This window comes from Phoenix dactylifera, unplaced genomic scaffold, assembly GCF_009389715.1.
Source record: "Phoenix dactylifera cultivar Barhee BC4 unplaced genomic scaffold, palm_55x_up_171113_PBpolish2nd_filt_p 000233F, whole genome shotgun sequence".
In the NCBI taxonomy this organism is placed as follows: domain Eukaryota; kingdom Viridiplantae; phylum Streptophyta; class Magnoliopsida; order Arecales; family Arecaceae; genus Phoenix; species Phoenix dactylifera.
The window spans coordinates 720,189-737,319 of NW_024067734.1; the positions used below are offsets into that span (position 1 = coordinate 720,189).

The 17,131-nt window shown below is 37.8% G+C and overlaps 2 protein-coding genes across 3 annotated transcripts; both read left to right on the forward strand.

Annotated features, from left to right (window-relative positions):
* The first annotated feature begins 254 nt into the window (after positions 1 to 254).
* Positions 255 to 1,969, forward strand: LOC103700761 (zinc finger A20 and AN1 domain-containing stress-associated protein 9-like). 2 transcript variants are annotated; one of them, XM_039117469.1, is made up of 2 exons: positions 255 to 360; positions 1,192 to 1,969. In XM_039117469.1, the coding sequence occupies exon 2, from the start codon at positions 1,212 to 1,214 to the stop codon at positions 1,719 to 1,721; it is 510 nt and encodes a 169-aa protein (XP_038973397.1). In that variant the 5' UTR covers positions 255 to 360; positions 1,192 to 1,211; the 3' UTR covers positions 1,722 to 1,969. The 2 variants fall into 2 exon arrangements, with proteins under 2 accessions (XP_038973397.1, XP_038973398.1); XM_039117470.1 differs by lacking the exon at positions 255 to 360 and adding an exon at positions 420 to 442.
* Positions 1,970 to 4,522: 2,553 nt separating this feature from the next.
* On the forward strand, positions 4,523 to 6,257 carry LOC120105213 (zinc finger A20 and AN1 domain-containing stress-associated protein 9-like). The gene is made up of 2 exons (XM_039117471.1): positions 4,523 to 4,663; positions 5,497 to 6,257. The coding sequence occupies exon 2, from the start codon at positions 5,517 to 5,519 to the stop codon at positions 6,024 to 6,026; it is 510 nt and encodes a 169-aa protein (XP_038973399.1). The 5' UTR covers positions 4,523 to 4,663; positions 5,497 to 5,516; the 3' UTR covers positions 6,027 to 6,257.
* The last annotated feature ends 10,874 nt before the right edge of the window (positions 6,258 to 17,131 follow it).

Sequence of the window (17,131 nt, forward strand, 5' to 3'; positions counted from 1 at the left end):
GTTTGTGTCCTTCTCTAAAATCCTACTTCGCGTCTACGTTCTTATTTTTGGTAAGTTTCTATCTATTTATTTAAAAAAAGAAAAAAAATTCCTTCTCGGCAGCAAAAAAAAAAAAGCGGCTAGATCCCGGACGGCTGATCGGAGGTCCCGGGCAGGTCGGGCAGACGCGACCGATGAGTTGTCGCTTCATTCCTACTTGGCATCTACGTATTTATTTTTGGTAAGTTTCTACCTATTTATTTAAAACCCTAACAACAATCTCTCAACCTCAAAACCCAGACTTGAAACAAGAATTCTCTCGTCTCGTCTCTCCTCCGCCATCGCCCCGAATAATAGATTCGATTCCGAGTTCCGCCCAAGGTCAGTCCTCTTTCTCTATCTCTACCGCTCGATCAATCTTTTTGCTTCCGATGCTTTTATTCCGGATTTGATAAAAAACGAGGTTGGCGTTTTTCTATCTCTGCGTTTCTCTTGATTCTTCTTGAATTCTGTTTTAATAGGTTGATTCTTTTTAAATAGTTAATTTGTAAATACTGTGTTGGTATCATTTGATGATAAGAAATCTATGGATTTTGGCTTCTAATTCGACAAAATCCAGTCTCTCTTTGGTTTGGGACTCTGTAATTTCTTTTTGTCTTTCTTCTGCACCGCTCGATGCTGTCATGAGTTAGATAAGGGGTTCTCTTGATTCTAGATGAAGAAGTTTTTTTTTTTTTTTAATCGAAAAGATTGGTTTTTTCTTGTTTTCTTTTTCCTTTCCATCTGATTGATCCTATTATTAGAAAAACCGGGTAGTATTTCCGGTTCCGTGATCAAGTAATTGAGTCTTTCTTGCTATGTATAGGATCGATGCCCAGTTTCTGAAACTTTGGTATCAGTAAAGGATTTAGGGATGTCGATTTGTTGTCTTAATTCTTTTCTGTTCCCTAATTGGTGTCAAGTTGCTCCTAAGTTATCAGTCTTTCATTAAATTGTAAATTTTTACATGGTGATATAAGTACTTAAAACATCGAAAGAGACAGACAGTTGATATTGCACTTATAATTCTCAATGCTGGATATATTTGAATTTTGGTTATAGTTTTTGAGAATTCATTGAAGCAAAGAGAAAATTACTTCCTGGACTACCTTTTTTTTTTTTTTTTTCAAGGTTGATTCATATCTAAATTGAGATACATTCTTGGACTGTTAGGTTGTTATAAACTGTGAAGCATGGCACAAGATAGCTGGAACAAAGAGACCGAGGAGACTGAATGCTGCACGCCGGAAGGTCCGATTCTGTGTGCCAATAACTGTGGCTTTTTTGGGAGTGCAATGACCAATAATTTGTGCTCCAAGTGCTACAGAGACTTCATCATGATGCAACAGTCTGTTGCTGCTACACCTGTTATAGGAGTTGAGAAGGCAGCTCCTACTGCTTCTTCTTCTGTGCAATTGGAACCTAGTATTGAAAAGTCTGATAAGTTGGATGGAGGCAATCTCATGAATGTTTGCAAAGACCAATTAGAGGATGCTTGCAACAAGCAACCAGCAAATCGCTGCTTGCTATGCCGGAAAAAGATTGGGTTGACTGGGTTTAAATGCCGGTGTGGAGGCACATTTTGCTCAGCTCACCGGTACTCTGAGACCCATGAATGTTCGTTTGACTACAAGAGCGCTGGTCGACAGTATATAGCCAAAGAAAATCCTGTCGTGAAGGCAGAAAAGATTCGGAAAATTTAAGTTGATGTCTGAAATTGAAATTATTAGGATCTAACGGAGGTCACTCCTAGTTTCTGAGGCATAAGTTTGGTGTTAGTTCTCTGTTGATCCCCGAGTCAATGTCCTTTCCAGCGAAGCACTAGAAGTGAAGTCCTCTTCTTATTCTTTTTATTGTAATTAGTAGTGTCAATGAAATGCCTTGTAACCATTCATGTTTTGCGTATAAGTGCTAAATACCATTTCTTTCTAATATGAGCTTTTCCCAAAGAGATTTTATTTGTGCCTGATCCATACTGGATGCTTGTAAATGACATGAGTTGTTCAGGGATTGCAAAGTGCCTCATCTGAGTGTGAGAAGGTTCATATCACGATCTTAATTTACCATACCTATGATTAAATGGCAAGCCTTTATATTGAGTTTAGCATTTGAAAGGTTCCTTGCATTTGAAATTGCAATCATATAATAATTTAATTAGCATAAAATATACTGAAATAGGTTCAAGAATACAAATTAATATAGCATAAAATTTAATTATCATATAATAATTTAATTAGCATTCTACAATTAATATAGCATGGATGATGAAGCTCCCAATACAAGGATCAATAGCATGCTGCATGTTTGCATGGGAGTGAGTCTATCTGGTAGATTCTCAAGGATCATATCCTTGAAGTCTAACAAGAGGTATGGGATCTTTAGTGGATGACCCTATACAGCTTCTCGATGTGCCTATAGTTCACAAGCTTCCATGGCAAAGGTTGTCGCATTCGAACCCATCACATGGGTTGATTATGTGATATGGCCACATGAATCCTAAAGCGATGCTCTAGAGATCATGCAAAACTTAAGATGAAATTTTTAATAACTCTAAAAATTTAAATGAACAATTAATATTCAAAATAATCCAACTAAATAAATCCACTATAATCCAATAACCAACTTGTTCAATTACAAAATTTTTAAATATTCATTGGTATCTAAAGATAAATTAACTAACTAATTAGTAATTCTAATGCACGAACTTCACGCTCACCCCATCCAACTCTCTGCATCTTATGACTCTAAAAAAATAATATAATAGATAGCTATAAACTTTCCAGGATAGTAAAATTTAGAGGTCAAATGCAGGAAAATAAGCAGAGACTTACGAGTGATTCGATAAGGAAAAATGTAGGGGGCATTACAGTCTTACAGAAGAACTGAAGAAGCTTATTGCCGCCATGCTGCCGGAACCCTAAGCACCATTGCTGGAACCCTAAGCGCTGCTGCCGAAGGATCTCCGCCTTTGATCACCGCCCTCCCTCCCTCTCATTCTCTCTCTCCCACCCTTCCTCTCTCTCCCTTGTCCCTCGCACCTTCTTCGCTCGTCCCTCTCCCTTGCCTCTATGGCTCCACCTCAAACTCGAAGGCTCAAAACAGCGGAACCCTTGCGATTTTCCTTGTGAAAGAGAGAGAGCCGCTTCCACCTTCAAGGAACCACGAACCCCAAGACTCTTACCATCTGGTCATGGGTCACACAGGTCAACTCGACCCATTTGCAGCCTTAATCCTAGCTCGAAGTTCTTTTTTATTTTTTGTAGATGCAATTTTTTTTAGGAATAATTGAAGATTGTTGCATGCTATAGTCAAAAACACTTATTAAATTAGATCATGAAAATATCACCCTATTTTATGTTTTGATTCTTTTGATTGTTATTGCAATGAAAAAAGCAATAGTTGAAAAAATGATTGGTGTTTGATTTGTGAGCAAAAAAAAAAAAAGGAGTTTTATAACTTTATCTGTTCGATCCGTCCAACTCATCCTATCTAACTATTCCTGCTATGCTTGATAGATATGGGTATATAGTTTCCAATTGCGAGATAGGAATGAGTAATGGCTTACACAATCCATACCGACCTATTGCCATCTCTAACAAAATAGACTTTTTTCTATGATTATTTTTCTGTAAGAAAAGAAATTTGACTTCTACCTTTTTAGCATGGAAAAATCATGGTTATGTTTATGGGATTCCATAACCATAAACAGGGTACATAGCTAATATAAAAACAGTTTTAAATTGAATTAAGCTATAATTATCCTTTTCATTATTTTATTATTTTCTTTTATGTTACCGTTTTATTACTTATTTATGAATTTACTATCTGACATCACATTTAGAAAAATCGGCTAACAACATTGGCATGATATATAATGTTTGAACCTAAGGTGAACATTACCTCAAATAGACCTTATTTCCCCATTACTCAACTTAATTCTATTGATTAAAGTTGCTGTCCTCCTCTAGAACCTCAAATCCAGACCCAATTCGTTTAGAAAATTGTTATTTCACACCTAGATTATATCATCCTGGAAGCCCAAAGAAGGTGAAACATGACCCAAATTGCTAACTGCCTTGCGTGTCAGTTCGTGCGCAAGTGAAATAAGGAAACTAAAGCTAGCGGCCATTGATTTGTTTTTTTTTTTTTTTTGGCTAGTTTGATGAGGTGTTCTTTAGTGAGTATCGTTAGGAGTTGCCCAATGAAGAAATCCCCTTCCTCCTCCAAAGTTTATACAAAAAAAAAAAAAAATCCGTCTCGGCGGCAAAAAAAGAAAAAAACGGCTAGATCCCGGAGACTGATCGGAAGGTCCCGGTTTAATAAACAGGTCAGGTTCAGGTTTGTAATTCCTGACCCGTTTAATAAACAGGTCGGGTTCAGATTTATAGTTTTCTGACCCGACCTGTATTTGACCCGACCTGTTTATGCATGACCTGACCCGATTGCCACCCCCTAGTTGTCGCTTCAATAATCAATCCTACTTCGGATCTACGTATTTATTTTTGGTAAGTTTCTGCCTATTTATTTAAAACCCTAACAACAACCTCTCAACCTGAAAACCCAAACTTGAAACAAGAATTCTCTCGTCTCGTCTCTCCTCCGCCATCGCCCCGAATAATAGATTCGATTCCGAGTTCCGACCAAGGTCAGTCCTCTTTCTCTATCTCTCCCGCTCGATCAATCTTTTTGCTTCCGATGCTTTTATTCCGGATTAGATAAAAAATGAGGTTGGTGTTTTTCTATCTCTGCGTTTCTCTTGATTCTTCTTGAATTCTGTTTTAATAGGTTGATTCTTTTCAATAGTTAATTTGTAAATACTGTGTTGGTATCATTTGATGATAAGAAATCCATGGATTTTGGCTTCTAATTGAACAAAATCCAGTCTCTCTTTGGTTTGGGACTCTGTGATTTCTTTTGTCTTTCTTCTGCACCCGTCGATGCTGTCATGAGTTAGATAAGGGGTTCTTTTGATTGTAGATGTAGAAGTTTTTTTTTTTTTTATCCTAAAGATTGGTTTTTTCTTGTTTTCTTTTTTCTTTTCCTTTCCATCTGATTGATCCTATTTATTACAAGAACCGGGTAGTATTTCCGATTCCGTGATCAAGTAATTGAGTCTTTCTTGCTATGTATGGGATCGATGCCCAGTTTCTGAAACTTTGGTATCAGTAAAGGGTTTAGGGATGTCGTTTTGTTGTCTTAGTTCTTTTCTGTTCCCTAATTGGTGTCAAGTTGCTCCTAAATTATCAGTCTTTCATTAAATTGTAAATTTTTACATGGTGATATAAGTACTTAAAACATCGAAAGAGACAGACAGTTGATATTGCACTTCTAATTCTCAATGCTGGATATATTTGGATTTTGGTTATAGTTTTTGAGAATTCATTGAAGCAAAGAGAAAATTACTTCCTGGACTACCTTTTTTTTTTTTTTTTCAAGGTTGATTCATATCTAAATTGAGATACATTCTTGGACTGTTAGGTTGTTATAAACTGTGAAGCATGGCACAAGATAGCTGGAACAAAGAGACCGAGGAGACTGAATGCTGCACGCCGGAAGGTCCGATTCTGTGTGCCAATAACTGTGGCTTTTTTGGGAGTGCAATGACCAATAATTTGTGCTCCAAGTGCTACAGAGACTTCATCATGATGCAACAGTCTGTTGCTGCTACACCTGTTATAGGAGTTGAGAAGGCAGCTCCTACTGCTTCTTCTTCTGTGCAATTGGAACCTAGTATTGAAAAGTCTGATAAGTTGGATGGAGGCAATCTCATGAATGTTTGCAAAGACCAATTAGAGGATGCTTGCAACAAGCAACCAGCAAATCGCTGCTTTCTATGCCGGAAAAAGATTGGGTTGACTGGGTTTAAATGCCGGTGTGGAGGCACATTTTGCTCAGCTCACCGGTACTCTGAGACCCATGAATGTTCGTTTGACTACAAGAGCGCTGGTCGACAGTATATAGCCAAAGAAAATCCTGTCGTGAAGGCAGAAAAGATTCGGAAAATTTAAGTTGATGTCTGAAATTGAAATTATTAGGATCGAACGGAGGTCACTCCTAGTTTCTGAGGCATAAGTTTGGTGTTAGTTCTCTGTTGATCCCCGAGTCGATGTCCTTTCCAGCGAAGCACTAGAAGTGAAGTCCTTTTCTTATTTTTTTATTGTAATTAGTAGTGTCAATGAAATGCCTTGTAACCATTCATGTTTTGCTTATCAAGTGCTAAATACCATTTCTTTCTAATATGAGCTTTTCTCAAAGAGATTTTATTTTGTTTTACATATTTGTGCTTGATCCATACTGGATGCTTGTAAATGACGTGTAGTTGAGGGATGGCAAAGTGCCTCATCTGAGTCTGAGAAGGTTCATATCACGATCTTAATTTACCATACCTATGATTAAAAGTCAAGCTTTTATGTTGAGTTTAGCATTTGAAAGGTTCCTTGCATTTGAAATTGTAATCATATAATAATTTAATTAGCATAAAATATACTGAAATAGGTTCAAGATTACGTTGGCTGATACTTGAGTAATTTTGTAGCCATCCACAGCACCTTCACTGGATGATTTATGGGGCAAAAGGAGCAGGACGACAGGGTACAAACGAAGTGTATATCTTTATTTTCATCACCAAACTAATTTGAGAGATGTAGCAACATTGAAACCTATCATTGACTAATAATTCCACATCTTACACACCTACACCCACAGCGAGCAACATTTCATAAGCCCAAGTTACCTGAAGCAAGCCCAAATCATCCATAAAGGGCCAATTGTGAATTATGAACCTATAACTGAACCAAATGAACCAAAGGAACTACCTAAACCATCTGCAGTATAATTGTTTTCTCTGTAGTTTGATAGGACTACTAAACAGAAAGACACACTACCTAAACATCCATGAATGATCGGTTCATTTTAACTAAGAGAATATTCCAGTAGTTCATTTGAACATTGACATGAACCTATCCAAGACACTGTGAAAATGAATTACATCACAGTCAAGCAAGAAAAAACATAGTTCAACGTGTCAAGTGAAGTAGATAGCACATGCACATGGCAGTGTAAAGAGACATGCTATTGGCCCAATTCAAAAAGCGGAGTCTCTTACGCTTTAGTTCGCAAAGCCACACCCCGACGCTGTATGGACTTGATAGAAAATAGCTGCAAAAAAAATCTCTTTTTCACATAGATAATAGATATATAGTTAACTATGCATTAAAATTACAACATTCTTAATAATATAAACATAATAATGAAGATGATTATTACTTGCATAAGTTAATCATCAATACTAATAACAATAGCAGTTTCGTAATCTTCAACCATATAATTAGTATGAGGAGTTGGGTCATCTACAAATGAAAAAAAATACAAAATTAAAAATTGAAACATTTTAAAGCACTAGTATGTAATAAAGTTAGGGATGTCTAGAAATTGAACCTATAAGATGAAACAAGGTGTCTCAAAGATAATTTTGTGTGCATATCAATGCCTCAACCATATCCGAGGATAGGCTATTATGGAAATCAACCAAAACCTTGCCAGTAGTGTTGATGGCTAACTCAGATGCAACAATAGAAATAGGAATTGCTAAGATATCACGTACCATCCCAGACAATATTGGATATTTGATTCATTGAATCTCCAGTAGTCTAGAATGTCAAAATTTTGATCCTCTAATAGATGAACTTGCTCAAAAAAGTATATTGCAAGTTATTTTTAATAGTAATATTGATATATTTTAATGCAAGAATCTATATTAGAGATCATAAAATACCTTCTTTTCCAAATACATCTCCATATTAGAGATGTAGACACCATTTCCTCCACTTGAACATGAGAAAAATTTGTGCCATATGAAATTCTATAATCATCATAAAGATTTTGAAGAACGTTGTACACTTTCTTGATCTCAAATGAAGCATGATCACCATTACCATAGATTTTCTGAAAGCAATACTTAATAAGCTTCATATTATGTCTTGGATCAAGAACAACCCCTACGCCAAGAATGTGAGAGCATTTTTTCCAATATTGGTCAAATTTTTCTTGCATCTTTAAGGCTATCATTATCACAACTGCATTTGAACTCCTAGATCTTGAACGAATAGCATCTATATTCTTCAAATTTCATAGAAATACAAATTTGTAGCTGGACTTTTTGTTTGTAAAAAAAATTCAGTTATATGATGGAAAATCTTTAAGAAGTTACAAATAATAGTGCCTTAAGACCAATCTTTCTCAGTTGGTGCATCTTCAAAATTAGGATCCCGTGCCTCAAGTTGCATAAACATAGTCTTGAATCGTATAGCATCATCTAACATAAGATACACAGAATTCCAACGAGTAGGTACATCTATGCATATCGTTTTCTTACTATTCATCTTTATTTGTTTCACAATTGCCATAAATGCTTCCAATCTTGCTTGAGATGATTTTATATATTTAACAGCCTCACGGATCCCATGAATAGCACCCTCCACTACCTTCAACCCATCCTTCACAATCAAATTAAGAATATGTGCACAACAATGTAGATGAAAGGACTTACCATCCAAAAGTAAATCTCTTCTAAATTATCTTTGAAGTTCCATGGCCACAATTTGTCTTTGCTGACAAATTATCAAGGGTTATTGAACCCAACTTTTTTTTGATATTCGAAGATAAAATGTAACTAGCTATACAATCACTAATGAGTAAGCCTGTATGTGGTGAAGAAACCATTTTAAAATTGATAATATGCTTTTTAAGTTTTCAATCATTAGTGATGTAAAGTGCAGTAAGGCACATATATTCCAATGTCTGATTTGATGTCCACATATCAGATGTTAAGCTGATTCTTTATAGTTTGCCTTAAACAAACCATCAAGTCTTCCTTTTTTTTCTTTTTATATGCTCTATAGCAATCATATGCAAATGTTGTCCTTGAAACAACACGAAATTCAGGTCTAAGGTTCATAACAAATTTTTGAAAAGCTGGGTGCTCGACTATTGTAAATAGCAACTCTTGTAGAATTACCATTTTTGTAAGATTCTTATGGCTTCTCTCTTGATCAAATGAATAGAGGGTCAACTCATTCAACGCAAGACCATCTTTTAAAGTCACATACCTATTAACTGTTTCTGCCTCCTATCAAGACTTTTAAATTTTTGGACTTACAGTTCTTGATTTGTTTGTGAAGATGACTAGTCCCATTTTTAGGATCGTCTGCACAAATAAAATGGCGACAATTATATTTAGCCTTCTCGTTTTGGTTTTCTACCTCACTATCATGATTATATATCTCCGACCTCCTCTTTTTGCTCGCTTGGGAGCTCTCTGTATTAGAGGGCTCCATAGCTTCAAAACGAAGTGTACTTGAAACTTCAGCTGTGTTTTCTTTGCTACCCATCATACACATTAATTTATATCCAAAAACACTTAAGAATACATTTCGACAAGTTTTCAATTTCTAAACAAATGTAGTATCTAGAATATTATTTTCATTTTTCATAGCATGATAGAACTAATAGAGAACCATTAATGATCCATAAGAACTCACAAATCAAAGATGAGAATTGTTCAGAACTTACATTCATCTGAGAATAAACTTGTAAGTGGATGCAGTGCGTGGTTCAATTTTAGGAAAAATGATGTTTGCATTTTCCATAACCTAAAGTCTAGCTAAACCTACATTACAAGTTTCAGACAAATTTTCACTTCTTTGGAGCTGCATTGGTTTCTTCAAAGCCCAAACTGATACATTAACTTCTTTGTGATAATTGTTGCTTGTGCCAAGATGATTTCCATATGTTCCATAAACAAAACAGAAGTGCAAGATGAATTTTGGAGGACCTCAACTCGGAAGAAATTCTTGTCCGATGGAACCATTATTACTAGACCAGATAATCCAGATTAGTATAGATAGATGGTTATTAATCCTGAGAATCAAAAGAGTAGATCTTCCAACTCACTAAACAATATCTAAAAGCTCACACCTCACAAATGATATATGGCAACCATTTAGATATGAGGGATGCAACTCCGATCACAAGAAAAGCCCATTCAAAGGCAAAAACTGTTGGGAATTGTATCCTAAATTTCAATCGTCAGCATATTGATGATTGAATTTTGTAAATGAATTGACAAATTAATAAAGTATTATTTGGCATTATTCATCATTTTATCTTTAAATGAACTCTTATATGATGAAGTCCTTAGGACTTATGTTATGATAAAGGAGGATTTGTCTTTGAGTCCTTAAACTTGTTCGCAACCAAATGATATGTTGTTACTAGGATGACAACATTATCGAGATTAGGTCGTTGTGTGACATATACGTTGGTTGTCCTCTTAACCAAGGAGTGTGGAGACACTGGTATGCCATACAGGTGAAGTGTAGGAGTACATTTCACTGAATGTGACCAATTCCGGAATGCTCTACTGTCAAGAGATGTTCCGAGTGGATATGGGTATAAGTTTGGCCCTCTGACCTGAGACCGCAACTTGTGACTAGCAAACAACTTATTGTACTTTGGTACCGGACTACCTGGATTTCTAATTCAGTGACGGAAGGTCACTGGATGCAGTCAAGTACTTGCGTAGTCAGTTGTGAGTCGAGATGGAATTGACCCCTCCTGAAAATAGGAGATAATGTCTTGTGATTAATTTAGCAAAACCTTGGCCAGGGTAATCTCAGTGAGGAGTCATGGGATATCTAAAGTTAATCACATAATGGATGTACTAATTATAGGGTTGACAGTGAGCTCTAAGTCATCCTGGCATTAGGAGTCAAAGGGATTGAATTATACAGTAACCATAGTCCAGGGTTTCAGAATTTTTGCTTCGCATATATTCGGCCTATCCGGACGTCGGGTACCATTGCTAGATGGTCACATCGATTAGTATAGGAAGACGTTCCTATACTACCGGCTTAGGTTCAAACCTATGAGGTCACACGCATAGAAGTTTTTAGGTTGATCAAATGGCTGATTGATGATTAAGAATCATTCAGGGATAATTTGGTCAATTCGATTGACAAATTATCCAAAGCAAAAGTTGCATTAAAATAATTATTAAATTATTGGAGAACTAATTAGCAATTAGATTGCTAATGAACTCAATTTGATTGAGTAAATTGGGCTTAGGCTGAGTCAAATTGAATAGGATTCAATTTGGGCTGCATCAGGGTTTGACCTAATTGGATTGGGTTCAACCCAAGTAGATTGAGCTTGACCCAATTGATGGGACTTGACCCAATTAGATTGGGCTTGATCCAAATCAATTAGAAGATCTTATTTGATGAGGATTATGAGTCCAAATAATCAGAATTGGATAAGAAGAAGAATCCCTAAATTTTAGGAACCCATCTTTATCTTCTTGGAGAAGAATGACACCTTAATTTATTCCCAATATTTTCTACGCCTATCCTCTTTATTTTTGGCCAAAAATTGGCATGAGAAGAGAGAAGGCGTGGGGCTATAATTTCTATAAAAATGGCACCTTGTTGCCCAGAGATGGTCACCCAAGAGGGGGGTGAATTGGGTGTTTTAAAACTTTTTGGCTAATTTAAAAATAAAACACACAAATATATGAACTAAAGCAAAGATAAAGCGATAAGAAGAGACAACCACAAACACACGGTTTTATAGTGGTTCGGAGCCTTCACCGCTCCTACATCCACTCCCCAAAGCGCCTTTGGAAATTTCCACTATAATCCAAGATTACAGTACGGTAGTTTTGCGAGTTCACTACCCAACTCGTTGTTTTACACCGGGCTCACAACAAACCCAAAACCCCCAATTTCTCTTAGGCTTGGGACGCCCTTTCCCTTGTTTCAAGTCTCTTGACTGGAACAAGCACCACAATAAAAGAGTGTACAAAAGAATATAAAAGCTCTAGAAAGCAAATATAGCACTTATGAACAATGAAACCCGGAAGAATCTTTTTGCCGTTGGAAGTGTGGGAGTTGTTGATTCTTCCGATGTGGGACGCGTAGGGTTGGGTGTGAGCTTTGAATCCCGAGCACACGAGAGTGGTTGAGCTTGAAATCGCTTGGGAGACTTGAAAGCACTTGATTTCCTTTCTTGAATGCACTCACTCCCTTGAGCTTTTCTTTCTAACTTCTCTCTTGAATGATTTTGCTTTTGGTTGGTGAAGAGTTGTTGAGAAGCACTTAAGAGCTCCCTTTTATAGCCCAAAAAGCAAATATAGCCGTTAGAGATAAAGTAGAGAAGATTTGAAATTCAAATCAAACCTAAAAAGCTGTCAGTCGCGTCCCAGGCGCTCCGGGGACGTCTCCGCTACAACGAGAGACGTCTCGCCTATAGGATTTTACTTTTTACTTTATCTGGGGTCGACTCGGCACTTTACGGGGACGTCTCGGCGTGTTAGCGCTTTTTGAGTGGGGACGACTCCGCTGCTTTGGGGACGACTCCGCTTCTTTATCTCCGAAAATCATGTCCTCTGGAATTTCCTGAGAGAGTCGACTCCGCTCTTTCAGGGGACGTCTCCGCTTGTCTGCACTTTATGCGTGGGGACGACTCCGCTTTCTCAGGGTCGACTCCGCTTCCTTATCACCGAAAAAACTATTCTCTGGAAAACCCTGAGAGAGCCGTCTCCGCCATCTTGGGGACGACTCGGGAAGTCTCCTTTTTGCTTGCGGGGACGACTCCGCGTACAGCGGGGACGTCTCGCGCATATCCCTTGAAAAGCGTCTTTCTGCCGCCACTGAGAGAGTCGACTCCGCTACTGAGAGAGTCGACTCCGCTAACGCGGGGACGACTCGACAGGAGCCGGGGACGTCTCCAAGTGTGCCAGTTCTTCCTGTTTGTGCCAGAGACGTCTCTGAAACTATCAGGAGACGTCTCGGCTGTCCCTGAACTTTTTCTTTAGCTCAAAATATTCTTCAATAAATTCATAAAAATTATGGGAACTTGCCTAGACATTTCTTAACAATATTCTAAATAAAACACATGAATTTCTCAATTGAATTGTTAAGATATAATGGAATTTTACTCTAGTGTTTTGTATTCATCAAAATCCATTAGGGGGTTAACAATCTCCCCCTTTTTGATGATGACAAAACACTGAGTATATGCAAAATTTGAAATTTAAACATATACACAGTATTGATCAGATATACAAGTATAATGTTTTGATTTGAACTAGATACAATGTGCATCACTCAAAATATTCAATTTTCAGTTCTTTCCTTGTGCATAAGATTGATCTTTATAGTTCTTAAATGATTTTATCATATGAACTGAATTTGAATCAAGTTAGAATGAAATATTGATGCTGAAGATAATTGAAAGCTAGATTCTTTTTGACTCCCCCTTTCTTTTCCAGAAGGGCAATTATCTTAAAATCAATATTCTTCAATTTTATCTTTTCTAAATTAACTTTGGAGTATGATTAAAAAATTTGATATCCATGTCTACTCCCCCTTTCAATATACAATATCTAATTTCTACTCCCCCTTTCAATATACAAATATCTACTATTTAAAAAATTTGCATTCCATATTCAATATCCATGTCTACTCCCCCTTTCAATATACAAATATCTACTCCCCCTTTTTGTCATCAACATGAAGGGGACAAATTATCCTTTTTAGTAAAATTCAGCATATTCAAGGTGTGCTCCCCCTGTTTTATGTGCATTGTTTCTTTGTATCAAATTTGAATACTCAAGGTATGTGGTAGGATTTTTATGGCATATCACACAATCACATACACAATCACAGAAACATATACACAGAATTGGCAATGTACACAAGGTTTTCAAAAGAAATTGTATTCATTCATATGTCATTGTAGATCTTTGAAGTCAGTACATAGTCAAAAGAAGAAATCATTACAAGTATTGATTTCTAATACAAAAGTGTTTCAAAATGGCCTACGATTTACAAAAAGAAGATCCTACAGGATATCCATCATCGGCGTCGTTGCTCATGGGGCCTACCAGTTGTACTTTGTGCATAAGCCTTACAGGCTGCATCTATGAAACCATTGATAGAATCCATGAGGGTCTTAAAGTGATCTCCCTGTGACTTGTGGAAACCTGCCACAAGTGCTTCAAACTCTAAGGTTGCCATCTCAATTCTGCCTCTAAGTTGGGCAACTAAGGTGCCCACATTGCCATCTGGCTTTGTCAACTCTTTGAGGCTCTTGGAAATGGCCTTCAAGCTGTCCTTGAGCTCTAATGATCTGCAGGTTTGGGTGGCACCCACCTCAACTATTTGTTGCTCTTGGGCTTCAATTTGAGCCTTAATTTCCTGCAGCTCTTGTCTGATGGGGGCCAGCTCTGCAGACATCATGGATCTCATCTCCTCCCTCATCTGCTGACAAATAACAGATGCTAAGGTGTGCATCTGCTCCTCTGATAGGAAGGAGGGCCCACTGACTGGAGGAGGTGGTGGCATGGATGTGGAAGGTCCAGCTGAGCTGGAGGGAATATCAGGGATGTCCATGTTGCTAGGTGGAGGAGAGTGATGGTCAGACTCATGATGTGGGATCTCAGCCTCTATGGTTTGTGCTTTTCTTTTTGGAACCTTGACCCAAGACCCATCTATCTTGTGAAATTCCATTCTTCTCATTGAGCCCTCATTGTAATAGTCGGTGTTTCTTAAGGGCTTTGCAGGTTCATTTGATGGAATGGAAACCTTGAAGTGTTTGAAGATTAAGGTAAAGATCATGCCATAGGGTATACTAAATCTAGAATACCTATGACATAGGGCAATGTAATTTAGCATGAGTCTAGGAAGGTTTAGAGGGATCCCTAGTAGGATGTGATGCATTATAACTAAGTCTCGCTCCGAAACAAAATCGAAGCGACCGGTTTTAGGAAATAGGACCCGGTTGACAATGCTTAAAAGGAGTCTCATCTCTGCATTTAGGTCCTGGGAGTTGACAACATCAAGAGGGCCGCAGTCCTCTCTTCCTAAAATTAAGTTTAGAGCTACTTCCCTTTGGGGATGTGAGGTTGGAGCCTCGCCGTCCCTAGGGATTTGCAAAACAGTGGATAAGATGTCCTCATTAATTTCTACTAATGTCCCTCGGACATGTGCGGTGAACCCTAAGTCCCCTAAAGCCATATCACTAAACATTTCTCTAACAAGGCCGGGGTAGGTCGAGGTATTGAGGGTGCAAAGATGCTCCCACCCTTGGGCTCGGAGTCTCTCTCCAATAGAGAACCCCTCATGATCTAAAAATGCAAAATCTATGTACCTACCGGTTGTGACTGTGCGATTTGCACAGGAAATCGTTGTGGTTGGCGGAGCAACCGGAGGAGAAGGTGCGGAGGGTTCTTCCCGCCGTTCCTCACCGTCGCCCGCTACTCTAGGTCGCTTCCCACGGGTCGTCCTAGCTTTCTTTGGTGCCATGGATGCTAGGATTTGTGATTTAGGGCAAATGGAGGCTAGGGTTTGTGATTTAGGGCAAATGGAGGCTAGGGCTTTCCGTTTTGGTCGGGAATGAGGGAGAAAGCTCGAGTCGGCTCGAGCAATTTCGACCTATTTAAAAAGGCCTCATTCGGTCCCCGAGACGTCTCCGCGACTAAGGTGAGACGTCTCCGCTTGGGGGGACGTCTCTGCGATTTGCCAGAGACGTCTCCGGCACTGAAAAATTTCAGACTGTATTCTATCTTCTCCCTTTTTTGTTTAATCACCCCAATCAATATGATCTCTTTTGATAAACTTAGAGTGAATTTGTTTGTGATCCTCCCCCTCAATGATACATCCTATAATAATTTGATAATGATTTTTGAATTATTAATATTGAAATAAGGAACGTTTGACCAAATTTCGAATACCTATGAAATAGGCTCTGAAAATATCTCCATGAAGAGTCCAAGGGAGGGTAACCATCCTCCGGAAAGTCAACCAGTTCGTCATTTAGTTTAGATGAATTCATGCTTTCACTTATGTTTGCCTTGAGGTGGATTACTAGTTCGAGTAGCAAAGCAATGCAATACAAGTTCAATTCATTTGCTAGGATCATACAAGCTCAAAGCATTCCTTAAGAAATTGAATCTGTCTTTACAAAGGGGCTTTGTAAAGATATCAGCTAATTGATTTTCAGTACATACATATTCAGTCATCACATCATTTTTCAGCACATGATCCCTAATAAAATGATGCCTAATCTCTATATGCTTTGACTTAGAGTGTTGGACAGGATTTTTTGTTAAGTTGATTGCACTTGTATTATCACACTTAATTGGTATATTGTCCATTTTAATACCGAAGTCTTCAAGTTGTTGCTTAATCCAAAGAACTTGGGCACAACAGCTTCCAGCTGCAATGTACTCAGCCTCAGTTGTGGACAAGGCAACTGAATTTTGTTTCTTGCTAAACCAAGAAACCAAATTGGCACCCAAGAATTGACAAGTGCCACTTGTGCTTTTTCTGTCGAGTTTGCACCCAGCAAAATCAGCATCAGAATAAGCAGTTAAATTTATATCAGATTGTTTAGAATACCATAAGCCTACATTAGATGTCCCTACTAGATATCTAAAAATTCTTTTAACAGCTTGCAAGTGTGATTCCTTAGGACATGCTTGGTATCTAGCACACATACAAACACTGAATAATATATCTGGTCTACTAGCAGTAAGGTAAAGTAGAGAGCCTATCATACCTCTGTACAATTTGCAGTCTATACTTTTACCTTTTTCATCTTTGTCAAGCTTGCAACTTGAGCCCATGGGTGTGCTGATTTCCTTTGCATCCTTCATCTTGAATTTTTCCAGCATTTCCTTGATGTATTTGGACTGACTGATGAAGATGCCTTCCTCTGATTGTTTTATTTGTAGCCCAAGGAAGAAGTTGAGCTCACCCATCATGCTCATTTCAAATTCTCCCTGCATAAGCTTGGCAAACTCTTGACAGAGACTATCATTAGTAGCACCGAAAATTATATCATCCACATAAATTTGTATAAGCAATAAGTCATTTCCTTTTCTTTTAATAAAGAGGGTTTTGTCTACATTTCCTCTCTTAAATTTGTTCTCAATTAGGAAATTACTTAATCTTTCATACCATGCCCTAGGAGCTTGCTTAAGTCCATACAATGCTTTATGCAATTTATACACATAATCTGGATGTAAGTGATTTTCGAAACCTGGAGGTTGTCC

What these genes read in the sequence shown, in the direction of transcription:
- LOC120105213 (XM_039117471.1), top strand. Translation starts at nt 5,517, where the DNA reads ATGGCACAAGATAGCTGGAACAAAGAGACCGAGGAGACTGAATGCTGC.
- LOC103700761 (XM_039117469.1), top strand. Translation starts at nt 1,212, where the DNA reads ATGGCACAAGATAGCTGGAACAAAGAGACCGAGGAGACTGAATGCTGC.